The sequence below is a fragment of the Rhipicephalus sanguineus genome, chromosome 8 (genome assembly GCF_013339695.2).
Source record: "Rhipicephalus sanguineus isolate Rsan-2018 chromosome 8, BIME_Rsan_1.4, whole genome shotgun sequence".
Lineage (NCBI taxonomy): Eukaryota > Metazoa > Arthropoda > Arachnida > Ixodida > Ixodidae > Rhipicephalus > Rhipicephalus sanguineus.
Window position 1 is genome coordinate 16,683,836 of NC_051183.1, and position 26,746 is coordinate 16,710,581.

The window sequence follows — 26,746 nt, forward strand, 5'->3', positions numbered from 1 at the left end:
TTATTATTATTACTAAAATACTGCTGCCATGCTATACAGGGTGATTTTTTTTTCAGACAGTACATATCTTTTATAAAAAATTCTATGACAGTCACGCTCCAGTAGTACTCTAGTTCGAGGCGGAAATATTCTGCCGCAACAAAAAATGCATTGACGGGACTAATTAACAAAAACCCGTTAACTAATTTTTATTTATTGACTTGAGGGCAGTTGTTTATATTAGAAATTTGTAGTGCGTGCCGCTTTATGGTATACCCATTTTTCAGAAATCATGAAAGTTTTATGCAACTCGAGATATTTATTGTGAAATTTTAAGGGCTAAATCAAAACTGATCGTGTCCGGCACACAGAAAACGCGGTTTTTCTGTTACGTCAGACCGGAGCTGCCCGCGACAAGGGAGTGACGAAATTTGAATGAAGGCGCGTCGTGGTCGTACCTTTTCGTGAAAACTGGCAAGTCATCTAACTTGCGTCAGCGGATCGCCTTACCTTTGCATGTGGCGTTTGGTGCTCATTTGTTTCTTTCGAGATGCGCGCATCCGAAACGGCAGTAATATCAACCTTTTCTTTCTATGTTTACAGATAAGTACCACACATCGCACCCAAATAATAAGCTGTTTACTTGTGTATTTCTGAATGCTTGCAGATTTTCCTAATCACATTCTGCTTCGGCCCACCTTCATTAAACTATCATCACCTTCTTTTCACGTGTTGCTCCGAGCTTACGTAACAGAGAAGCGACGTTTCCTGCACGTCAGGCGCTATCAGTTTCGATTTCGTCCTTGAAATTCAAGGATGAATATCACGAATTACGTGTAACTTTCGCGAATAAAAAAAATGTGTATGCCATAAATTGGCATGAGCTACAACTTTCTAATATAAACAACTACCTCCAAGTCAGGAATTAAAGGTTAATTAACGAGTTTTTGTTAATTAATCTCTTCATTGCCATTTTAGTTGCAGCAAACTATTTGCTTCTTGACATAGAGTGTGTGCGCGAAAACATCTTGAGCGTGACTATTATACAATTTTGATAAGAAATATGCGTTCTCTAAAAAAACATCCTTCTAATTGTACGGAGGTCATGCAGCGGAAACAGTTGCAGCTGGCTAAGGGAGTAACAGACCCTCAAAGTACAGCAAAGTTAATGAGTATCCCTGGTTTTGTTCATTGCCATGACACTTCATGGAATCTGGTGTGTGAGCGCTGCCCTTGTCAGATTAAAAGGTGATCGATCTGTCTGTCATCATGTTTATTTTTGTGCACTTGACTATTTCAGGTTGCTTCAAGACTGCACATTGAAGCTCTACAGCTGCATTTGACCAGGAAGCCTCCTTGGAAACTTCGTGTCTCGAGGTAGTCAAGACGTGTCCAAGAATTCGGAATAGCCACGCTTAAGGTCTGGCCGTGAGTGGTCTCGAATCAGTGCAACCTGCTGTCCTTTTCGCCAGAATGCCACCTGACCCTGACATGGTCTGGGAACACGACACTGCCAAGCTCATGCACGCAAGCTGTGTCACCTATTGGGGTCTTGTATCTCAGATGACTACATGAGAATCCTGTACTACACGAGAACTACACATGTTGCATGTTTTGCGCTGTATGCCACATAAAATATGTAATGGATGTCGCAAAGAAGTGCTTGATGGCTGGCCATTGATTCCTATTCATAAAAACTGACTGCTGGCTATGCTAATGTTTATGCCAGGTCTAGTATATTGCCGCATTTGACAGTAATGAACGATGTTAGCAAAACTATTGCTTTTCATATCTCACTCATTCTGACAGTAATGTGTCTCGCTGTATTTCTGGACGGTGTTTCTGTATTTCAGTTCTGTACAGAACTCTCCATACCACCGCTAAATATATATATTTATATATATCATACCTTATATATATAAGGTACTTGACACACGACGTACGTTTTAGCATTAGCATAGTGCTAAAACGTACGTCGTGTGTCAAATGCCTTCCTACAGTATCAGGACCTTCGTGATCTTTCTGTAGCTCTTATATTTAAGGGTCATTCCATGCCAAGTGTCCCAGACGTGGCGCTCGCACATCGCAGATTTTGCTGATAAAATTTGTGCCTTTTTCCTGTGCCACATGGAGTATTGTGGCAAAACATTCTTGCTCGAAAAAATTTTTTGACGGTCCTGGCACCCCCTCGAATTTCGCTTCTATTTATTAAACTGTACCTAATAGAAAAATGTGTATAAAATCTACTTTTGTGTGTTGAGCTTCTAAACTGCGCTTGCGCTATCGCAGAGGTTCTGTTTAGCTGTCCCATTCATTATTTCCGAATTTTTGTGTTTCACTACCAGCTACGTAGCTTCAAAAACTACAAAAATCTTCAAAGTTCGTGAATTTTTCTTGAGCTATCTGGAACTCACCCTAACCAATATTAATAATAGCCTGATTTCCAGGAAAGTGTATTTTAGTACAGAAATGTTTAGGGGTAAAATAGACTTCAAATCTTTCCGAAAAAAAATTGTGAAATTAGAGAAAATGTACGATTTGTTGCATGTTTGACCATATTTTTCATACTGATGCGGTCAAAGTAAAAATCCTCGTCATGCGGCGTTTGATAAAAGACTTCATCGTTAAGTAATGAAAAAAGTCTTATCAAATCATTTTTTTGTTTTAAGGAAGAAAATAATTTTTGAATTTGGCCCTCCGAACGCGCAGTGCATTTCATTTTGTTGCCACTTCGCCGCAAAGCACGTGGTAGCCCTTGCAGCTGACACTCGTCACAGGCAACGGCCAGATGCGAGATGTATGTCAGTGGCTCGTGAGTGGTCGAAAGTCTTGTCACGTTGATGTCAGGGCGACGAGTAATGAATTCGCGTTACAATGTGAGCTTGCTTGGCGGGCCCAATGGGAAGTATGGACGCCCGAGAGCAGCCTATGGCGTCGTTGGCACAATGTGCTAGAGGCCGTCTGTACAACACGTATACCCTGAGAAAGAAGTGTGTACAGTGTGCATTATTTCTTTCAGTATGTGTATGCTAGTTGTGCAGACGTCCCTCTAGGACATTGTGCCAACGACTCCACATGCTGCTCTCGGGCGTCCATATTTCCCATTGGGCCCGCCTAGCAAATGCTCATTGTAACGCAAATTCATTACTCGTCGCCCTGACAGCGCGACAAGACTTTCGACCACTCACGAGCCGCTGACATACATCTCGCATCTGGCCGCTGCCTGTGACGAGTGTCAGCTGTAAGGGCGACCACGTGCTTTGCGGCAAAGTGGCAGCAAAATGAAATGCACTGCGCGATCGTAGGGCCAAATTCAAAAATTATTTTCTTCCTTAAAACAAAAAAATGATTTGATTAGACTTTCTTCGTTACTTAACGATGAAGTCTTCTATCAAACGCCACATGACGAGGATTTTTACTTTGACCGCATCAGTATGAAAAATACGGTCAAACATGTGACAAATCGTACATTTTCTCAAATATCACAATTTTTTCGGAAAGATTTGAAGTCTATTTTACCCCTAAACATTTCTGTACTAAAATACACTTTCCTGGAAATAAGGCTATTATTAATATTGGTTAGGGTGAGTTCCAGATAGCTCAAGAAAAATTCACGAACTTTGAAGATTTTTGTAGTTTTTGAAGCTACGTAGCTGGTAGTGAAACACAAAAATTCGGAAATAATGAATGGGACAACTAAACAGAACCTCTGCGATAGCGCAAGCGCAGTTTAGAAGCTCAACACACAAAAGTAGATTTTATACACATTTTTCTATTAGGTACAGTTTAATAAATAGAAGCGAAATTCGAGGGGGTGCCAGGACCGTCAAAAAATTTTTTCGAGCAAGAATGTTTTGCCACAATACTCCATGTGGCACAGGAAAAAGGCACAAATTTTATCAGCAAAATCTGTGATGTGCGAGCGCCACGTCTGGGACACTTTGCATGGAATGACACACACACACACACACACACACACACACACACACACACACACACACACATATACATATATTGAGAGAGCGTAGGCATGGGCAAGTTGGTAATTCATGTTTGACTTTTTGAGCGCGCAAAAGAACAGGGACGAAAAACGACGCGGACACAGCGCTGACTTCCAACATATGCTTTATTTTCTACAGTGGTACATATCTATATATAGACAACAAAAAGCAACGCACGCAGGCGCATTGTACAGGAAGGCTTCATGTAAAACCACAAATAAGTATGCATGATAAGCAATCAAACAACCTGATACCGGATTTTTTTCTTCTTTAAAAGATCAAGCGGTCATTCCTGACTACCACTATCGTCTAGTCACCCTGTGGGCCTTGCTTAGAAAGTCTAGTTCTTTTTGGATAGGTCAATTGAAGGTGCACTAATGCACATGTCTCCCAAACTTGCAATCTTCGCCGCTTCAATTATCTCACGTGTTGTTTGTGCCTGGCTCCTTCCTGTCGCAGTGCACTGCGAATACATGGGATCGCACCCACACTTCCTGCAGTGGAAAGCCAAATGTCCCACACCTCCAGTTCGCACGTTATTTGCGTGCTCACGCAGCCTGTCATTGGCACACCGTCCCGTCTGCCCTATGTATTTCTTGCCACAGGACAGCAGTAACTCATAAACGATGTTGTTCTCACATTTAACAAAGCTTTCTTTGTGCTTTTTTTGGCACCTGGGTTTTTCAGAACCACTGTAGGAGGCCTTGCACAGATTATAAAGCTTGTTTGGTGCTGAAAGGACGACTCTTACGTTGGCGTTGTTTCCTATCTTTTTCAGCCTATGTGAGACATCGTGAAGGTACGGTATGACGGCGCATTTCTGCTTGACAGGCTCCGTTTCTGGTGAAGCCTGCTCCTCACCCTCGCGAGCATGTTTGACAGTCTTGAGAAGACCCTCCGCCACAGATGTGACGACATACTGAGGAAACCCCGCCTTTTTCAGGCGGTCAGCTTGTGCCTGGAAACTACACGAACACTTGTGAGGACATGAGCGGCGAAGCGCATTCATTAGGGTTAATTTTGCAATACCCCTTTTAACTAGCTTGGAGTGGCCCGAAGAAAACGGCAGAAGCGGCTTATTGGCCCTAGGCTCGACGACCAGCAGACCTGGTCTCGCTCGAAGAACATTCGTATGTCAAGAAAACGCAAGGCGTTGTTTTGCGGCATTTCATGCGTGACTGCGAGCGGTTGCAGGAAACGCGTGAACAGATCAAGTACGTTTGAAGAATCATTGCCAAATTCGCCTGGACTTGATTCTAGAAAGACAACGTAGTCGTCTACATATCTAAACACCTTCTTTACATTTGTGCCTGTTACTAGAAACTAGAAACAGAGCTAACAGGCACAAATGTAAAGAAGGTGTTTAGATATGTAGACGACTACGTTGTCTTTCTAGAATCAAGTCCAGGCGAATTTGGCAATGATTCTTCAAACGTACTTGATCTGTTCACGCGTTTCCTGCAACCGCTCGCAGTCACGCATGAAATGCCGCAAAACAACGCCTTGCGTTTTCTTGACATACGAATGTTTTTCGAGCGAGACCAGGTCTGCTGGTCGTACGAGCCTAGGGCCAATAAGCCGCTTCTGCCGTTTTCTTCGGGCCACTCCAAGCTAGTTAAAAGGGGTATTGCAAAATTAACCCTAATGAATGCGCTTCGCCGCTCATGTCCTCACAAGTGTTCGTGTAGTTTCCAGGCGCAAGCTGACCGCCTGAAAAAGGCGGGGTTTCCTCAGTATGTCGTCACATCTGTGGCGGAGGGTCTTCTCAAGACTGTCAAACATGCTCGCGAGGGTGAGGAGCAGGCTTCACCAGAAACGGAGCCTGTCAAGCAGAAATGCGCCGTCATACCGTACCTTCACGATGTCTCACATAGGCTGAAAAAGATAGGAAACAACGCCAACGTAAGAGTCGTCCTTTCAGCACCAAACAAGCTTTATAATCTGTGCAAGGCCTCCTACAGTGGTTCTGATAAACCCAGGTGCCAAAAAAAGCACAAAGAAAGCTTTGTTAAATGTGAGAACATCGTTTATGAGTTACTGCTGTCCTGTGGCAAGAAATACATAGGGCAGACGGGACGGTGTGCCAATGACAGGCTGCGTGAGCACGCAAATAACGTGCGAACTGGAGGTGTGGGACATTTGGCTTTCCACTGCAGGAAGTGTGGGTGCGATCCCATGTATTCGCAGTGCACTGCGACAGGAAGGAGCCAGGCACAAACAACACGTGAGATAATTGAAGCGGCGAAGATTGCAAGTTTGGGAGACATGTGCATTAGTGCACCTTCAATTGACCTATCCAAAAAGAACTAGACTTTCTAAGCAAGGCCCACAGGGTGACTAGACGATAGTGGTAGTCAGGAATGACCGCTTGATCTCTTAAAGAAGAAAAAAATCCGGTATCAGGTTGTTTGATTGCTTATCATGCATACTTATTTGTGGTTTTACATGAAGCCTTCCTGTACAATGCGCCTGCGTGCGTTGCTTTTTGTTGTCTATATATAGATATGTACCACTGTAGAAAATAAAGCATATGTTGGAAGTCAGCGCTGTGTCCGCGTCGTTTTTCGTCCCTGTTCTTTTGCGCGCTCAAAAATGTCAAACACACACACACACACACATATATATATATATATATATATATATATATATATATATATATATATATATAAAATGCTTAACAATGGTGGTGACGTGGCTAAGGACTACGCATTATTCGCAGGATGTTCTGCCTATAGTTTAGGCGCTTACTGATAAAACAGTAGGTTGTCATTACAATGTGAACATGTATGAAATGGCATGAAGTGTTTAAAACCGATTCAAAGAATAATTTTACGAATCGCAGAAATTTCAGTTTGTTTATAGGATGAAGGCATGCAGACGTGAAAGAGAAGACACAGACAAACCAAACGCTAGCGTTTGAGCTGTCCGCATCTCTTCTGTTTCCGTGTTGCATGGCTTACTTTCTTCTAGAATCAACATTTTTTGTTGTTTTACGCGAGCGGAAATTGTTCTGAGACTCATCTATATAAACTTCGAGTAGTATTTTATTTCCCCCAGAGGAATCGAGTGCAGCACTGTAAAGTTGCTACAAAAACTTGTTGCGGCTGTCATGCATCCACCACAGTGTTCCTGTTTGAGTAAACCCGGTGGAAGTGCCTTGTTGAGTAACAAGAGGTAGCGGCACCAACTTTCGTCGATTGTCAGATAAAAACCCTAATGGTGTTCGCTCTGATTTGAAGTTCTTTTGAAATTCTTGATCAATCTCTATAAAACTTGTTTAGTTTATGTGTATTTGTACGCTGATTTTGAAAATGCAAATATTTTTTTACTATTATATGTCGTGTTAATTAAGTATATCAAACATTTCATGTGCCATGTTAGGCCTGCACGAGTTACAAAGTAAGCATATCACAATAATATGAAATGGGAACTGTATGCAACATAACCAGAATGCATGTCCTAAACCCACTTAACAATAGTCATAGTATGCTGAACATTGACCAGTAAGTGTATGTCTAGCTGGTGATTCGCTCACGAGAGTTCAATATTACGTAACTTTTAACTCAAATGGGTTTAAAACGCGAGTTCGTATGTGGGCTAGTGGGTTCATGAACATTATGCCAGAACAGCGCAGTAAACTCCTTTAAAACTATTGCATACAGTTTTTATCCCCTAACTATAGCGATATGTCGATTTACTTTGTAACTCCAAGTTTGGAAAGGCTTGCTCATCAAGACACATGAAATTTTTGTGTCAAAACTGCGTTTTCTTCCAGATAATTGCATATTTGAAATCGCCACATAAGTAAACCTAAACTCAGCAAGTTTCATCAATATCGACCAAGAAGAAAAATAAACGCATTATTTGTTGCAGAGTGTCTCATTGAGTACCACGAAGTGGTCACACTGACTCTTGCCAGGGGAGTCATGTACACCACTGTCCTTAAGGACAACGGAGTCAAAGGAACGCTCCAGTGGGGGTCAGCGTTACCATGGCAAAGGGGTCACCCTGACTACCTATAGGTACTAGCGGGAAATAAAAGGTAGTCGCGTAGACTCCTGCGTTGGGAGTAATACATACTCTCTCTCTGCTTGCGAAGAAGGGAGTCGTTTGACACCCCAAATTGTGAAGAAGGGAGTCGTTGGTCTGAAGAACGAAGGGAGTCGTTTGACACCCCAAAAGGTCATCATATGTGTAGCGAGGCGATTACCACCCAAAGGTAGTCAGTACAGACACCCTTTTTTTTAAGAGTGTACTTTTTTCGTTATTTTGTGGTTTCTATTTTTTGCCCCCTTGGCTCGCTGCTTCGGATTGATCGATTGCACCTGCGATCTGTCGCAGACTGCCCGACGCCCCTTGCGGATCGAATTGCCCCCATTTTCTTTTTTATCAGTCTTCCAAGACGTGAAGAGTTTTCTCACTGAAGTGTCGCATGTGGCAGTAAAGGTCGCGTAGTGTCAGTTGCACCGACTCCTGTACCTTGTTCGAAACCTTCCGCATGTGCGTCTCGCTAAATACGTAGGTTACAGAGTCCACGAGGGTTTTTCAACATTTCTAGAGCACTTAATATCCTGCCCGTTCTGTCTGGGTATTCCTTGTGTCAATAAGTTCAATAGAGTTGCTTGTTTAGCAAGTTTGCTCATGGTTACACTCGAAGAAACCCGCTATAACATGGAAATAGGAAGCACTGAGACGCAGAAAGCAGGGAAAGTAACACACATGTGGCCTTCCTATACGCCCGAGTCCACTGCAGCACCAACTGGAATTTTCGGTGACTCCAAAACTACCAGTCGTCTCGTAATTGGGTTTGGCTTAGGTATATTTCAGTTTTCTTTGACCTATAGTTTTACGAAAACGCTATCATTTAAATGAGCAACTCTAAACGTAATTTGTAATGTCTCAAGTTTGCTTGCAACCGCCTAAAGCTTGTCGAAATTGCTTTCGATTCATCGTGGGATTAGGAAAGGAGAGCATATTGAAAATGCGGCCTGAAGAACAGAAGCGCTGAACATACAGGAAGGGATAAGGCTGTTGAAAATGCAATGACGATTTCGCCCTTTTCAAAAGACTTCGATTGACGATAGCTGGTATGACACGAAGACTTGGGCGTCTTCAGAATGCTTCATTTTAGGATATATTGTGACATTGCTTTTGAATTTCAGAGATTTACCTTTTTGCACAAGGCCGGTACGTGCTTAACGAACCATACAAACTTTGACGTTGCACCAAACTGCGATGTGATAATGCTTCAACTTTCGTAACTTACGCCAAACTAGAGCTCATCGCGTAATAAGATTTCAAAAGGCCGTGCTGACGCTGTCAGTACTATGGGGCGATGCTTCATTTATCATAGGAGAGTCTGCGCCCCTTCCTGTCTAGCTGTGTTCTGTTCCCGGATTGTCAGTGAACAGAAAAAAGTATAAATTTTGATGATGTTGCGCTGAACTACGATGCGATGCTGCCTCAACTTTCGTAACGTTTGCAGCACTAGAGCTCATGGCGTGATGACATCTCAAATGGCCTTGCTGACGCTATCAGTTCTTTGGCGATGCTTCACTATCTCAGGAGACTAGGCGACCCCTCTTATCTATCTAGCTATCATCTGTTCCCGGAAATGTTATTGAACAGACAAGTGGCGCCCCCATAAAATGTTTTCTGTGCGACCGCAGGGGGCAATACCGTATTCTCGTGTCTTTGTGATGTGGTATCCGTACTCCCTATCTGTACTTCGGTGCCATCCACGCTTCACTGTAATCTGGAGAGTCCCTCTTGGACTCCTTATCTGGATATCTTTTTCCAGTAAATATCATTGAACAGATAGGAGGTGGACGTCCACAAAATTTTCCCCATGTGGCAACTGAGGGAATACCGTAGTCTTATATCTGTGTGATATAATGTTTGAAGGTTCTGTCTGATATGGCGCATTGCCCACCGTGTTGGTCTAATGGTTATGGTGCTCGACTACTACCGCGACCCAAAGGTCGCGGGATCGAATCCAGGCAGCATATCGATGGAGGCGTAATGCTAGAGGCCCTTCGATTTAGGTGCACGTTAAGAGCCCCAGGTGGTCGATATTTTCGGAGCCCTCCACTGCGGCGTCCGTCATAATCATATCGCGGTTTTGGGACGCAAAACTCCAACATTATTATTATCCTGATATGGCGTTTTGAGGGTTGGCGGTTTGCACGGACTTGCCCTTATCTGTGATGCCCCTAGGGGTCAACAGCCATCAGAGGGGAGTGCTGAGTTAAGCAAAGAAATTATAAATACAGATGAGCAATGAAATGGTCCTAATTATGCAATAATAGCTATCAAGATGCACAATACAAGATTATGCGGCGTCGGTTAACTTAAATTCTCAAATACAGCATTATCTGATACGTTTCCGCGAACCGCATTATAAGGTGGAATATGCTTTCGTGGCCTTTATTATCGCGAACCCGCGTTGACTTCAGCGCTGTCGTTTCAATTAAACGATAAAACAGATAAATATGCATGAATACAAACACGTTGGACGATTAGCAACGTTTAACGTAGTGATAACTAGTTTAGCTTTATTGAACTCAACTTAAAGCTCCGCTTGTCAAACTAGTTCGCCCGAAGCCCGCTAGGGGCATGAAAGTTCATGGGATAAATCTGTTTGGTTTTCCTTCGTAATTTCATGCTACAAGCAGAAGGATGACGGGAGTTTTTTTTTATGCTTCCTTTCATAAGACACAACTTTAGCGAGCTCTGCTGAAAACAGCAACCGCGGATTTATCAGATTTTTTTCCCCTGTATGTGTGTGTTTTCTGCGCCGTTACTTTTATCGAAAAGATATGGACTTTACAGACTGAGCTCGGGGGGCGGTGCCAGGTTTTTTGTTGTTTTTTTTTTCATGGACTTCAGTGCTAGCATGTTCATGTTGGGAGGGCTGAAAATGATTCAGCATTATCTGCGCTGCAACACCTCAAATACTCCGTGGTTAGTGCCTTCAGTGTTTAAAGCATAGAAGGGGAAACAGACATACATGGAAATAAAACATCCGGGTTTTTAATTTATACTTTTTTGCGCTCCATGTACACCCCTCCTTTCTGTCACGCGCGTAGGAGGACGCAAGCATAAAGTATGACCGGATTTGGAAGCGAAGTTTAAAATTAATTGCACACATTATTAAAAAAAAAATAATATTTCTCTGAACGTAGGAGTTGCTCGAGGCACGGCACGGCAGCATCGGCTTTTGATTCCAAGGAACGTGGGTGCGTGCGAAGGAATCGGTTCTGCAGTTGGCGGCGCGAGAATTGCGCAAAAAAAAAAAAAAATCCGGTTTATCTCTCGAATCCTCTCTGTTCGAGCCGTTACTCCGCTTTATTATTTTATTGTATATTTTTCGTTTCCCTTCTCCCTCGATAATGGGGGAGGGTATCCCTCGTCTTTTCTCTGGTGCGTGAGTAATCCGGACGAACGACGTCCTGCTGTGCCGGTTACGTCTCCCTGGGGTGGACCCACGCGAAGACTTCCTGCTGATGTTGCTTGCTTGCACGGCATAGATGGCACCGCTCCTGCAGCCGTGCCAGAGCAGCCAGCCCACTCTGGGGAAATACCCCAGCGAGTTCCTTTGATTTCTCGCGATCTCTTTCGTAAAATCCGTGCAGCGCGTTGTCGAAGCTACGGAATTTTCCTGCGAAAAATTTTCGTATCAAGAGAGTATTATAGTGTTCGTCTTGAAAAACAGCGCGACAAGACGAGGACGAAAGAAACAACGGGACGGGCGCTGACTCCCAACTAAGAAGTCTGTTAGGAAGAACACATACTTTTATACAAGATGATGTCACGTGCGCACTGATGTCGTTAAACATAAACAAGGGTGAAACCAATGAAACACTTTGCCTGAAGGGCATGTTTGGATTTCGCTCTTTTGCAAAAACATAGTGGCTTAGATTTGCTTAAAACTAGTGGTGGTTGACAGTTCTGCCTCTTTTGGCAGACGCGTGCAGTGCATGAACAATGTTTCCCTGTCAACTTTGCTGTTAGAGGGCCAGCAAAATGAAAGGTGCTCATTGGAGTGTTCCCTTTAACAGTGGACCGTACTGTACGTCAACACCATGTGCGCGAGTAAATCTTACGTCACCGAAAGACGCCTGAAGGTAACTCGGCCCAGTCTGTGACAATGACACCGAAGGTTGGCTAATGCACAAATATATTTTTCTCTACAAAGTATAATGCTAGCAGTCGGAGTATTAGTGCTAGCAGTCTGGGCGAGCTTTCAGCCATGACGCGGTGTCAGCTGAGATTAAAACGGTAGGATGTTCTGCGGGGACGTGGTCGTATTCCGGTGTCCGGGTTTTTCTGATATGGCGCCATGTTGAGACGATTTCATACGCCCGCGAGGACTTTAGTTGAGTGTGGCAGTGATGTGTTCGCTTCTGCATTATGTTGTCACTTGCTGCGTACTGTGTACAATTATCCGAAAAGCAGCTGACCTGCTCTCGTGAGCAGTATACCGTACGTTGCTCCGAGGTTGTTCCTAGGTCGAGTTCCTGACGACGGTCTCGTTTTCTCTTGCGTTCCGCTTTGACTGGCGTTAATTTCCTTAACCATTTAACCGGTAACTCGCACGACGCGACCAAAATAAGAAAGTTTGTTTGATTATCTTTGCTTTTAAAAAACGTGATTCAGGATTGATGTGACATTTGACTGAGATATCTGTTCGTGTGGCAATCCGTGAGACTCTCGGAAAAGTCTGCCAGCACCATAGCTCAAAATGATCTTCCTTTTGTTTTCTCTCAATATTTTCGCAAAGAATCACAGGAACATGAAAAAAAAAAAAAGCGGATTGTGCACACTAAGCTACACAGCCAGTTCCCAGGAGATGGGAGTGCATAAACTTGCGCGCGTACTCTCGAACCTTCATGTCCGGAAGGCTTCGTCCGCTGCACAGCGAAGCGCTCACACGTCAAGCGGACATGAGTCCCGACACAGATTGATACGAATGTCAGTCTTGACGTTTCGACGTGAAATCCATGCCTTTATTTCAAATTGTTCCTAGACTTTGAACACGGAAGTCCTGCTGAGACTTTTGTGACGCGATAATAATTGTCTAGGTTTTACGCGCCGAAGCCACGATGTGGTTACGAGGCACGCCGCAGTGGAGGACTCCGGAAATTTCGACCATCCGGTGTTCCTTACCGTGCACCTAAATCTAGGTACACGGACCTCTAGCATTTCGCCATCGTCGAAATGCGACCGCCGCGGCCAGGGTCGAACCCGCGACCTTCGGGTTCAGCAGCCGAGCACCGTAACCAACCGTACCTCCGTGGCGGTTTTTGTGATGCGATAATGTAACAATCATATTCTTTTCAGTGTTTGAAGAAATAAATGTGTCGGTTGTCTCATAGCTCTATGCGCAATCGTCGTTTTTTATTTTTCTCATGTTTTTCTTAAAAAAAAAGAACTTGAAATAAATCCGTCTTTTTTTCTTTTCTTTTTTTGCGCGCCCCTCGATATGTCATGATGACATCTCTAATGTCGGGTCGCGGTCCTTGTCCCGTCACGCTGCACGTAATTAACGAGAACAAGCACTTGCAACGTCGGTAACAGCACTCCTTTATTTTTTCTTACTCTTGTGTTGCTGCTGGCTGTGAAAAAGGCACGTTCCAGAACGTTCTTGTCTGCTACGCAGCCGTGGCCTCCTTCTGGTTCTTACTTGCAGGTGCCGTAGCAGAACATGCATTTTTTAAAACCTTTTTTTTTTCTTTTTTGCTTTCGCAGGCACCACCACCACGCACGGTGGGCTGCTTTCCTTACCTTTCGGGGATTTCCCCGCGCGTTGCGAATGGGCGTTTTTTTTTTTTTTTTTTCCTACACGCCAACTGTTTGCGGCAGCGTAATCATCGCCACGTATCTCGCGGCTTTCTCTCTTAGCAAGCTTTTTTTTTTAATTCTTTCTTAAATTCTTCGTCGTCATCGACACTCTACGGCTGTGCTGTTCAGGCGCGTGTGTTTGGTCATATCATCCGGTGGGCGTTGGAGTAACGTCGAGTTCTCGGCGATTTTACTGCGAAGTTGTTTATGCGGGCCCTGAGCGGTCGGCATTGTTGGCGTGGGCACGCTAGAAATGGTCACGTGACCAGTGTGGAGAGGAAAGGGTCTGGTTAGAGGAGGAGATGGAAAGGGGGATCACGTGATAAAGCTTACGTGGTAAGGCGGGCGATTTAAACAGTGGATTGAGGGGGGTCGTCACGTGATGATGCTTACGTAAGGCGGGTAATTCTGGTAGTGGTCTGAAATGGGGTGGTCACGTGATGAAGCTTACGTAAGGCGGGCGATTCAAACGGTTGCTTGTGATGGGGGTCACGTGATGAAGCTTACGTAAGGCGGACGAGCCAAACATTGGATTGACAGGGGGTCACATGATGGGGGGTGGGGGGTGGGCATTCAAAGGGTGGACTGAAGGGGGTGGTCACGTGATTAAGCTTACGTAAGGCGGGTGATTCAAACAGTGGATTCAGATATGAGCTGCTGTTGCCCCTTGAAATGGCAGATGGTAGACTTAGGAGTGACAGGAAAAGACAGCAGAAAGAGAGAAGAGTCTATAAAGAAAAGTCTATAAGAGCCCACGCCGAACAGAGCCGTCGGCTAGAACTAAAAACCTGACTTAGCTTAAATAAACAAAGAAATGACTTAGAAGTAACTGGGCAAAACTTAAGAAGTTAGAGGGACACTAAAGAGAAACAATGAATTGGTTTAGATTGATAAAGTGTGCTCGGAGAACTCTTGTGTAGGTTATTTCAGCACCACAGGTTTATTATTAGAGGAGAAAATCAGTTTCATTTTTAAATTTCGCGCCGAACTTAGTAATTCGTGACGTAAAAGGTTTCAAAGAGCATTTAACGTATTTTTGGCGCCACTGGCTCGACGAAATCTGCACAAACTCGTTATGTCAAGTCTCTGGCCCCCTCAGAGGACAATGTACTTCGATTTAACCGATTAGGAACTACGTATGCCCAAGCAGGCGCCGTCAAAAATATGTGACGTCACGGCAAATGGTGCGGGAATTCCAAGGTGGCGTCGCCACCTGTATTTTCTTTTTGCGCGTTTTCTCGCTTATTAAGCGTCTTCGCGCAGAAAGCGTGGTGTTTTTGGTATCGTGGAAGACTACTTTACTAATGCGAGAAAAATCGTTTTGCTCTTTAGTGTCCCTTTAAGAAGAGACTTGAAGAGACCGAATGCAAGGTACAGCGGCTTCGCTGTCCGAAGTCTTTCATGACGTGGAACTGGCTAATTTGTGTGTGTGTGTGTGTGTGTGTGTGTGTGTGTGTGTGTGTGTGTGTGTGTGTGTGTGTGTGTGTGTGTGTGTGTGTGTGTGTGTGTGTGTGTGTGTGTGTGTTGTACGTTGGCGGTAGTTTCGCATTTCGATGTTTGGGTTCGCTGCATGCTTTGTGTCGTCTACATGCCATCTGTGTACAAAACACGACCGTACTTCCTTCGTATTTTTGTTTTTCGTATTGTTTTTTTTTGTTGCTTATTTTCCTCGTCAGAGTTGGCATCCAACCAAACACGTGCTTGTATGTAGCGGTGTTTCTTGCTTAGCTGGTCAGATTTAGTTTGTGCAAACTAAATCTGCTTCTTTGGTGCCATTTTTAGACTATAACAAGGACCCGGCGATACGCTGAGACTCAAAAAGGAATGCGCATCGGGACGCCATCAACAGTTCCCTCCCAGATACCAAATTCGATACATCAGTTTCAAAAAACTTGACCACGTGCACCTAGAGAAAAAGTTTGGTTACGTATCGTTGTATTGAGTACAGCTATTACAAGAAAAGCAAGAAAAAAAAAACAAACGAAATCGTATGGCAGAAGAGCGCAAACTACGGGACCGGGAGCCATAATGTTCATGACCCAATTAGCCCACCTGCCCGCCTTGGTGGTTCAGTGGTTAAAGGTGCTCGGCTGTTGACTCGAAAGTCCCGGGTTCGATTCCGGCCGCGGCGGTCGCATTTAGATGGAGGCGAAATGCTAGAGGCCCTTGTACTGGGCGATGTCAGTGCTCGTTAAATAACACCACATGGTCAAAATTTGCAGAGTTCTCCACTACGGCGTGCCTCGTAATCGCTGTTTTGGTACGTAAAACCCCAGATATTATTATTGTCAACTGGTCAAGAACTCTTGCACTTAATATTCTGACGAAGTTCAGGCAGAAAGATTTTATCTTGATTTAAAATCACAATTTAGTTTATATAGTATTAGCACGCATTAGTTTTCGACACGTAACATAGCAAAGTTTAAGAAATGCAGTTCACGTCTGCTTTCTTAATTTCTTTTAAGGAGACGACGTTGGTTCGGTGAGGCATACATAATTCAAAGCGCCCTGTAATGATTCACGTTCATTTAGAAAGCCCATAAAAGACGCTTAAGTGCAAGACGTAATTAATAAAATGGCTGCTTTTCTAGGAAGCCGCGTCGGGGCCGGAAGGCAGCGTTGTTTTAATTAATCCAGTTCGCGCGAGCGCGCTTGAAGTGAATGGTAAACGAACCGTTCGTATGTGACGCAAGGTTGGCGCCATCTTGAATCGGGGTGTTAGGCCTGTACGAGTTTCTGTGCAGGAAGCCGTACTTAGCTTCGTGTTTCTTTTTTTTTTTTTTTTTTTGTTTTGCTCAGCACGGAACAAAGCTTGCTTTCAAAGTCGTTGTAGTGGCAGATGTGGCATCGTGTAAAGCAGGAAAGTTGACGCACGCGCACAAACGCACGCGCGAAGGAATTACTAAGTTGCCGCGTCACGCAATACACCTTTTCTTCTTTGGCGGTGCGACGGCGCATGCGCCCTTCCCCTGGCGGGAAAGTCGCGAAACGCTGTGGTAGGGTAGAGTGTACTAGAAGAATAGGTGGGGTCTCCGCACGCATTTCGAATCTCGGAGGCTTTTGTTCTGGCGATCCCGGTTGTCCCGGATCATTCCGCGAAGCTCCGCGCCCCTGCCAATGCACCAGAGTGCAGCACAGGAAAATTCAAAAGGCGGATTGCACAAATGCTGGTGAATTACTGGAACCGTGTGCCTCAAGCTTATTGAAATTTTCTGAAAGGTACTTGTCTATTTTTGGGGCAAAGTTTTGCTGTTCCAGCGTTTGCTTTTTCTCGACTGATTTTCGCAAGTTTTTCGAACGTCGTGAAGCCATCATAAATCCGATAAATCCGAACTCATATTCCAGCAGCTTCCCTCTCTCTCGCTGTTCACTGCTCCAAATTTTATTGAACTCGGTTGGGCTGTAGCTTTGTGTAATTATACCATTTATAAAGGTAGTCGGTGTTAATCATTATCTTTATAGTTATTTTTTTTTAGTAATGACAGCGCGGGTTCTTGTCTGTGTATTAATCGCATGATGACAGCATGGCCGGGTGCTATTTTTGGACGTCGTCGAATTTCGGCCATGTTGCCCCCTGTAGTTCTCCGTCTTGCCCGTTCTGATTGGCCCAGGGTTCCGCTACGGCGTCATTGATTGGCTATCAAGATTCCCGACATTACAGAATTTAGGCGGTATTGTCGAATTTCACGGTGTCCAGTATTGCACCCATGCTGTCGTTACGCAGCGGCTCGGGCGATCTGGCTGAGATGTGGCGTACGCAAAACAGTAGTTTCGTACTTTCATACCGAAGCTGTATTTTACACGGATAGCGGGATTTCTTTGTCCCATTCCACGAATTGATGCGAAAAGTGCCAATCTCCTCCATTGGAATTACGCATGCAAAGACAGTTCGTTTCAGTTAAGGAAAAGTACGAAGGTTTCAAAACCACGTGACAGACAAGTTTCGAACAATGCGAAGCACGTAGCAGTTCGCGGCTCGCGTTTCCCGGTAAAGATTGTTACGATTGCATTAGCTGCATTAGCCGGGAAGCGGCAGCTGAAGAAGCAAGGAGTGACGTCACTTCACATTCATATGCAATGGTACCGTGCGTTTAATCGTCTCGCTTTCATTTTGTCATTTCATGTAGTGCATTGCTTAACCGTTCAAAGCAACGTCCCATTGGTCTATCGGATCAAGCGACACCAGAGCTTCGCGGGCCAACTGTCTTCACGTCGTTGAGTGGGGCCCTTGTTTTTCGGTGGAGAGGGGGCCACCTGCGTGACAGTTGTCGCATAAGCACTCGAGCTTGGTAGTTAATTGTTTTTTCAGGCCTGAAGACAGGATAAGGGAGAAGGAAATATTTTCGTCGCTTGTTTTTGTGGTAGGTCGACTTGTCGAGCTTGGTCACAAGTTGCGGAGGCGGAATGTTTGGACGCGAATGTTTACAAGACGGCCGGTGCACACGATTCTTTCTTACGCGATGCCCTTTCCTGCTCTTTATTTCTTGGCAACGAAAGTATATGCCTCGCACTCTCGAATATTAGCTTGTGCTTTTGGCACTCTGTTTCTTTTACGCTCGCAGTTTTGGCTCGGAGTGCATTCTCCCACGGAACGTCAACATCCCCGCCGCATCCTCGGCCGTTAACTATTTTTATTTTCTGTTTATATCTATTTTTATCTGTGGCAGCGAAGATGGAACTATATTTTAATGATTTGGGAGAGTGTACTTGCCCTTAAACAGTCCAGGGTCACGTGACCCCAGCGGAAACGTCACGTTTGACGTCAGTTGTAACGCGGCACGTCGCCGTCGACCCTGGCCCTGGAGGTTGCGCTGAGAAGAAGCGGCACGGCGTACAAGTTAGTGCCCCCCCACCTCCAATTGACACGGGCCAACACTTACCAAATAGCGAGTTTCTTCAGCGCGACCGATGGTTTACTTTCGTGATCGTGACGAAGAAACTTTTGTCTCCCGTTTTATGGCTTGCAAGCGAGCATTTATTCCGTGTTAGGTAGCAGAGCTTTTACCTTAAGAGTTTGCTGAACGTGTAATTTCTGGCGCAATGCTTGAAACGTAAGGAAAGGACAGAGAAAAGGCACAGATGAGCGCCTCTGTCTCTTTTCTCAGTCCTTTCTTCATGTTTCAAGCATTGAGCTAGAAATAGCATTTTTAACGAACCTAGGCACCAACTCGCCCAGAAACAAGTTCTTCGGCTGCTAACCCGAAAGTCGCGGGTTCGATCCTGGTCTCGGCGGTCGCATTTCGATGGAGGCGAAATTCGAGAGGCCCGTTTACTTAGCTATCTATGGGTGCACGTTAATGAACACCAGGTGCTCGAACTTTACGGATCCCTACGCTACTGCATGTCTTATAATCATGTAGTTTTCGGCACGTATATATAGTACTCCAGAAATAGTTAAAATCACCTTCTGAAAATCGCCTCGCTGTATTAAGTGATCTCTGGTGCCCCCCTCCCCCAGTCTGGAAATATTTACTTCAAGGGGTAGGTTTCTGGACGTGTCGTCTGCGGCCCGTGTTGGCACTTGGCGCAACCACCACCTGGGGTTGTTAGCGCCACCACCTGCCGCCTTTTCGCGGCCATATGTCATCTACCACCACCACAGCCGCGTTTTTACCGTTGACGCAAGTTCGTCGGCGCGGCCACAGCACAGTCGCTGGCCTTGACGCCGGAAAGAGCAAGAGCGTGAAAGAGAGAGAGAGAGGGAGATATCTTTGGTGGAAGCAGCGGCGCAGGATGGTGGGATTACGTGATGCCGTCGCTATGTTGACGTCTGGGGTATTCCGGCAACGCCGCCGCGCTGTACTCTCTATCGAAAATGCATTTTGCGGCGCGCGACAAACGGATGAGGCGCCACTGTAACCCCCCCCCCTCCCCATCTATTCCGGATAATGGCCTCCTGTTATTTCTGTACGATACGGTGCCCAGCCGTTCCGCAGTGCATCTGCGCCCGTCCCATGGTTTCCCGCGAAAGAGTTGGTGAGGGGGTGCGGTTCAGCACCCCCCCCCCTCTTGCTTTCCCGAAAAGCCCTTATCAAAGTGTGGGGGTTAATCAAGGGAGCATGGAATGGCCCGTGTCTGTAGTGCGGGGGTGGTGTTATTGATAAGTGTCAATGTATTCTTGTTTGCTCATGCCTCCTTGTTCATGGGTTTGGTTATTTGGAATGTCGTCATTTTGGCTTGGCGTGTGAGAGTGCTACGGACACACATTTGCGACACCAGTATTTCTGCTGGGAACAGAATGAAAGGGCAAACTATTTTTCGTTTTTTTGAAACGGAACAATTGCTGAAATTGAGAAGGAACTCTGCTTGAATGACACACAGGGCGTGTGTCATTCAAGCAGAGTTCCGTCTCAATTTTGTGTTGCATTGTTCGCATCTGCGAGAAGATTACTGCTGCTTGCACGCTGAAGATAGGAGCAGATTGGCTGGGAAGACTGAGCTTTGGATATATTTTTATTTTTAAAATTTGTCCGTACTGCAGCCACACTATGGGATTGTTCTGTGAATGGGAAAAAAAGTGTGCATCAGTTGCAGAGAACGAATAATGCTATGGCAATGCATGGAGGTCTGTGGGCATGTAATTCCCATGTCCACTTATTTCTTTTATTTACCTCATGCTGCATTCTTCAAGTTAAAGGTGGGCAAGTGTTATAAATGCAAGTAATTATACAAAAAATTTGCAAAAATATAACAGAAAGCAGCCTTAGTGGAAACATAACACTGCATTAATGAACACATGATTAAATTGTTGAAAAAAAACCGAAAACTATACATTTTTCTTTTTATCGAATACAGTGGACACGTAGTCCAGGCAGGGAGAGCAACAAATGGTACCTACAGTGAACACGTTTGGGGAAAAAAAAAGGGTAAAAAGACACTGTTACAGAAATAGGGTGAATATGTTTGGCAAAACACTACAAAACAAAGCAATAATAAGGAAGATTACGATGTTGATTTGATTGTGCAATTCCATTCGGTTATAGTACGAGGGAAAAAAGAATACTTAAATGGGTTCATTCTCGTGAAGTAAGGTGTTAACACATCTTGTCTATTGCACCGTGTGGTTCTGGGTAATGGCTGTTGCATGTCCCTGGCAGGTGCAGTTCATTGTGAGCATTCAATCCTTTCTTTGTGAGGACTTTCCGTAACGGGACTTATTTTTCCGAGAGTACTAGCCATAACATTTAATCTACTTTATCGAGGTGCTAGTTTGCAATGCCTTCGATCACTGATATGTGCCTTTATTGAAGTACAGAAATCACCTCCTTTTGTTTGTACGTGAATACCCAGCTGAAGTTGCAGGTTAGGCTCAAATGAAAGTGCAATTCCTTTGGGAACACTAACCCCTCATTCTTGAGTTATCATTACAATGCTCTTTTGCAACATCTTAAAAATGCTGACGACCTTGCAGGTTCACAGGAATTGCTTCATTATTCTTACATGCATATAGCAACCATTGTTGCAAGATAGTCTCGATAAGAACATTGTTGAAAAAGATGCTGTGGTGATTGCAAAGAATGAAGGCAAACAATGCAAGACAGTTTTGCCAGGCAATATTGGAGGGGAGGGGGGCACTGCATGTGACAGCGACGGCATTGTGTTATGTGTGTTTTCATATCTAGTCTGCGTAGATTTCGTGCCCCATTCCAGCAAAATAAGACTGGCTTTTCAACCAAAGCTTTTATGACTCAGATTTCAGCTGCGTCATATGTGAAAAACCCAGTGCCAGTGAGCACAGAGAAATGTGGCCCTCGAAGCTGCCTCAGTCACGTGCGTATTGTATGTGCCGTTTCTCAGTAATTGATGCTCCCTCGATCCTGGGTTTGTCGATGATCAGCCATTTCTGTTATATGGCATCTTATCTTTTTCTCAAGGTCACTTGTCACTTCACGTTGGCATGTTTCATTGTTGCCTGGATATGAACGCATGACCATCATTGCTGCCCATAGCAACTGAAGTGTTGTGCTGCTAAGCACTTGGATGAAGGTCCCATTCCCGGCATGGAGGAAGGAAAACATTCGGAGGGAGCATTGCGCAGTGCGATAGAACATTAGAAAAATGGTATGTGAGGTGCACAGATGACAAGCTTCTCTTGCCCCCATTTTCCCAATAGGATAAGGGCTCCTGAAATTTTAGAATTTAATGCCATAAAGAAAACACGCTTGCTCACACTAATAATTATTGTAGTCATAGGTTTAACACGTTGGGCAGCACAGCACCAAGGCGCTGCTGCATCAGTACTTGCATAAGTTACACAACTCATCATAATGCCATCAGTTCTCTCTTTCGCTGTATCCTCTTCTGTCTTTTTCCTGCTCGCAAACCTGGCATTCAAAATGGGAGCAGGGTCAGCAGTAGCGGCATGCTATCTTTGATCTGGATGTACCCTTTCCCTCTTCCGGCCTATCTCGCCTTACGACCTTCTAGATCTACCCCCACTCGCCGGGTACAACTTCTGTCGGGTCCGAGGTCACCTCGATTGGTGTGTGCTTGATTTGTATGTGGTCATTTCTCTTTCTTAACTCTCTCGCTCACTTGCTGCGTGAAATGCACAGAAAAAGGGAAAAAAAACGCATGCCCTGTGCCAAGTATCTGCTCCCCATCTCCGCCCACTTAAACCTGGTGCCAGTTGAAATGGAGCGAACGATGGATCGGCTCGCCAGCTTGTTTCTTTGGCCACGCTTCGCTTCGTTTGCTGCAGTAGCGACCAAACAACTGGGGGATTCCCCCATTAAAGAGGGTTGTTTGGTTCAGATGTTTTTCTTCTTTTTGCCAATCTGCTCCCCTCTTATCTTCACTCAGGGTCAGTTTAATGCAGAGGTCAAAGGCACTCGAAGGTGTGTTGGAGTGTTCTTGTTTTTCCCGCTTCTTGCTGCATGGTTTTCGTGTTTGTTTGCTAGCTTGTTCAAGGTGTAGCAGCTGTCCTGTTGTATTTAATTGCGTGCAGGTTATCGCTCGTCGACTTTTTATGTGTTGCCATGATTGAAGCACACACCCCCTTTATCTCACCTAGTGGCAGCTTGATACAGAAGTCGATGACTCTTAAGTTGAAGGACCGGGACTGTTTTTTCTGTTCAGCATCGTTTTTGATGCTTCTCTATCTCGCTCGTCGACTCGGTCTCTCTGCAAAGCGCCGACTGGTTTACAAGACTAAACCTGCAGCTGGTTAGGCGCTGATATCGGGCGGGTTTGTTTTTAAAGTACGTCGGGTGTTTGCGACCGGACAACATGCGCGATTGATAACTCACAAATGTTGTTGACTCGCTCCCTCCTGTAAGCTGGGTTTGCCGAGTACCTGTTTGTGCAGCGTTCTTTACTTTGCCTAGGGCTTAACTGCTCTGCTAAGTGCTAAGTTTGTAAAGTAACATAATGTGAAATAAGTTGCTGTAAACGCAATGAGCCAAACTATATCTACATAGCTTAGGTGTTTTAGTCTAGCCTTGTGGCTGGATGTTCACTCCTTCTGTCTTGATTTGGATCACTTAAGTGAAGCGCAGCAAACTTTAGAGGCCTTAACGCCCTCAGCACAGCAAAAAGTTTAGTATTATCTCGGTACTGTAGCATTAATAATTGTAAGACATTTTTTACTGAAACACATGGTATAGTTTTGAATGCCATACGTGGGATGTCTTGCACTGAGGAGGCAATATTAGACAAATCAACTTGTCGCAGTGCTTTGTGCATCAGTCTCCAACATTTCTTGTTTCGTTACTTATAATGAATTTGTCTTGTTTAAACTCATGCATGATTCTAAAATGTCAGAACTCATATTTGCTGGACCTACTGGATCGCGCTTTATTGGCTCACGTAAAATGGAATGAATTTTATTGATAGTTAATAACACTGCAACAGGGGCTAGTTGGTGCGTCTTCGTCTTGTAATGCGCTACAAGTTTTGACTAGGACAACACAGGGTGATGTGCATTACCCTGTGTTGTCCCTCATTTTTTCTTGGTCCATGTCAAACCTTGCAGCACATTACAAAATGAAGATTTTATTAATAGGCTCCACCGTAGCTCTTCATGGGCAGCTAGCGAATCTCTGCAGGCAGTTCTTGTCCTTGAAGGGCTCCAAACTTCCAGAGAAGTAGAGCGACCCTTTGCACTACATGTGTGGTTACTTAACAGTGCCTGAAACCTCGATTCACCGTTGGAAGTACAGTCCAAGGGGGATGTCAGAGTTTGTCCGTTCTTTGTGCCATGCAGACAGAAGCCAGTCACGATGAGCCGAAGAGCGTCGGCTGGGCCTCGGAAGGCCGGGGCTTCGGAAGGGCGGACAGACCTGACGCCATCATCCCCGCCGGTGTCACCACTGAAGAAGGATGAACGCAAGTCGCTGACGGATTCGGGATACGATGCCGGCTATACCTCAATGAGCTGCTCCACTGGTGAGTGTTGCTGTGCTCCGTTTTAACACTTTCAACCAATCGTTTAATTTTGGTTACATGTGTGAATGACATTACAGCGTAAAATATGCGGACGAGGGTTCCAAAGTATGAGACTGTAATGGAATCCTCAGTGAAGGACATGCATGTAAAAAGAGGCCCTGCATCTTAGAAAACAAGGAACTTCATCTTTGCAGTGTTGTACTAGCATTCCGAGATGTACAATGCTCACATATTGAAACGTAACAATCTGTAGTTGGATACAACTTCAGAAGTCCGTGGCATTTCTTCTTTAAAGGCGCAAAGGCGCATGCACACAAGCCTGCACCAATGGACGCTTACTCCTGACTGATGTCATGAGCCGGACAGCCGGTGACCCCGCCTGCGGAGAATATTGTCACGTGCATGAGCGGGACTATTTCTTTAGTCGCGGAAGTGATGGGCTGCCGTTCTTCGGTCGTCGGGGCGGGGCCTTTCGGGACTTCTTAAGTTGTATCCAACTATAGAGCTAAGTGACCACTGTATTTCTGCTTTCCCTGTCTTCAGTTTGTTCACAGCAGCTTAATTTAGACTTGGAGCACTTACATCAGAACCAACATTACCTTTAGCAGCCAGATTCATAGAGACGTGACGCTCTTTTCTCGAGCCGATGCGCATACCATCGTTACGCTAAAATGTTTTGATGTTGCATTTCAATGTGTGAGCACCGTTCAGTGCTTTTGGTCAGTTTTACTATTTTGACATGCTATTTTCATTCCACGTGTCGAATTTCATCACTCCTAGCTGCCCTCGCCTTCTGGCTATGAGTCGAGGGCCGTTCCCAAGCGTGAGACATCATCCAACTCGTGTCAACTCTGCGGCTGCACATCAACTGTTGCGCATCTGCGAAAGCCAGGCACGAGACAAAACTGAATGATGCACCTAACTGCAGTTTTTAGGACTAGCTCGTTGCTTGCCGCAATGGCTATGCCTAGGTGTATTGCTAAACAAGCAGTGTAGGTTGGTGCTTATTACATATTTTGAAAGTGAGAAAAATGATTTTAGTCGTATTATTAATGCTTGTCGGTGGGCTAGTTGGTTTGGTAGCATTGTAACGAAAAAAACAGCGTAAGAAGACGGGGACGGAAGGGGCACACACACGAGTGCTTGCGTGTATACCCCTTCTGTCCCTGTCTTCTTGCACTGTTTTTTCGTTAGTCATATTAGTGCTTTTTATATAGTCAATGCTGACTTTTTGTAGATCTTCTTTGACAGACAACATAATTGTTGTCTTTGAGCTCGATTACCCCAAGTAGTGGCCGTTACTTGTGCCAGACATCCAAGTGCATAATTGCTTAATTAACAAAATGTACAAATTAGCAATGCCATCAATTACTTTATGGCACATACGGAGATTTACTAGTTGTAGCCTACAAATGTGCAAGGCATATCCGGTTTGGAACAAGTTTTCAGGGTGACAGTAGTTTTAAAGTAATCGTACCCAAAGTATGTGATGAAATGCATGGGTGTTCCAGTTACTCTGGTGCTTCAACATGCAAAATGTCATTTTTAAACATTTTTGAAGACCCATATCTCGAAATCCAGGCCACCTTCGGATTTGGTTCCGGGTGAATGCACGCTGCAGACTCAGAGGCTACAATCAGTTCATTGCAATATGTATCGTAAGGTAATTGATAAAAATTGTGATTGGTGAACTTTAGTGAATGATGTGTTTTGATATTCTTGCACTTATGCCATCTCTCGTGGCATTTTTAAAAAATCCCCATTATCTAAGGAAACATTGTGTAAGCTTAGAACAGGAAGTCAAGCTAGCTGATAGGTATTAACGTGGCAGCGTGAAAGAGCTTGTTTCGTAGAAATTCCAGTGTCGGCGTCGGTGATGGCATCATTGGTTGTGAGTGAAAAATCGTCATCTTGTCCATGACCGAAAAAATCTAGAAAAATGCAAATAAAATAATATATAAAATTTTTGGGGTTCAAGTGAGAATCAAACCAAGGCCGTCTGCATGGCAAGCAGGTGTTCTACCACAGAGCCACGCTATTTCCTGAAACTGCTTCGGAAAAAAACACTATGTGAATGTCACGTAGTGGAAGGAGTCTCCTTAACGCATGTAATATTGCGTAGCAGAAGCGTATAATTTTGCCCAGGCCATCAAACATTGAAATTGCGCTACGATGGGTTTTAAAGACTGGCCCATTACAAAGCACTTCGACATATTAATCGCGCACAGCACAGCACAAAAATTATCAATAATGAACAGCGCGTAGGTTCGCGGTTGCCTTCAGACGTGAAGAGGGTCCTCCGCTAATTCGCAAAAGGAATAATAGGCGTAGTGGGCAATCAACAAACTGCACTGGCGAGAGGGCATTCGGGATAGTTTGAAACAGCCAACGGTTACTTGAACAGTCATTCCTTTTGCCTTTAACGGCACGATTGGGGCTGTACCGAGAACCGAAGCTAGGCTAGCATTTGATAAGGCATGCGCACCGGGCCACAATTATCCTATCGCATCCTACTCTTGAGGCGAAGCTCAAGCGTC

The 26,746-nt window shown here is 44.7% G+C and overlaps 1 protein-coding gene across 2 annotated transcripts in view; it reads left to right on the forward strand.

Annotated features, from left to right (window-relative positions):
• The first annotated feature begins 24,031 nt into the window (after positions 1-24,031).
• The window catches only part of LOC119401458 (NF-kappa-B inhibitor alpha), a 25,436-nt gene continuing 22,721 nt past the window's right edge, over positions 24,032-26,746 (forward strand). For both annotated transcript variants that reach the window (XM_037668283.2, XM_037668284.2), the window contains exon 1: positions 24,032-24,209. In XM_037668283.2, coding sequence (XP_037524211.1) covers positions 24,044-24,209 — 166 coding nt within the window. In that variant the 5' untranslated portion in view covers positions 24,032-24,043. The remainder of the gene's footprint in view (positions 24,210-26,746) is intronic.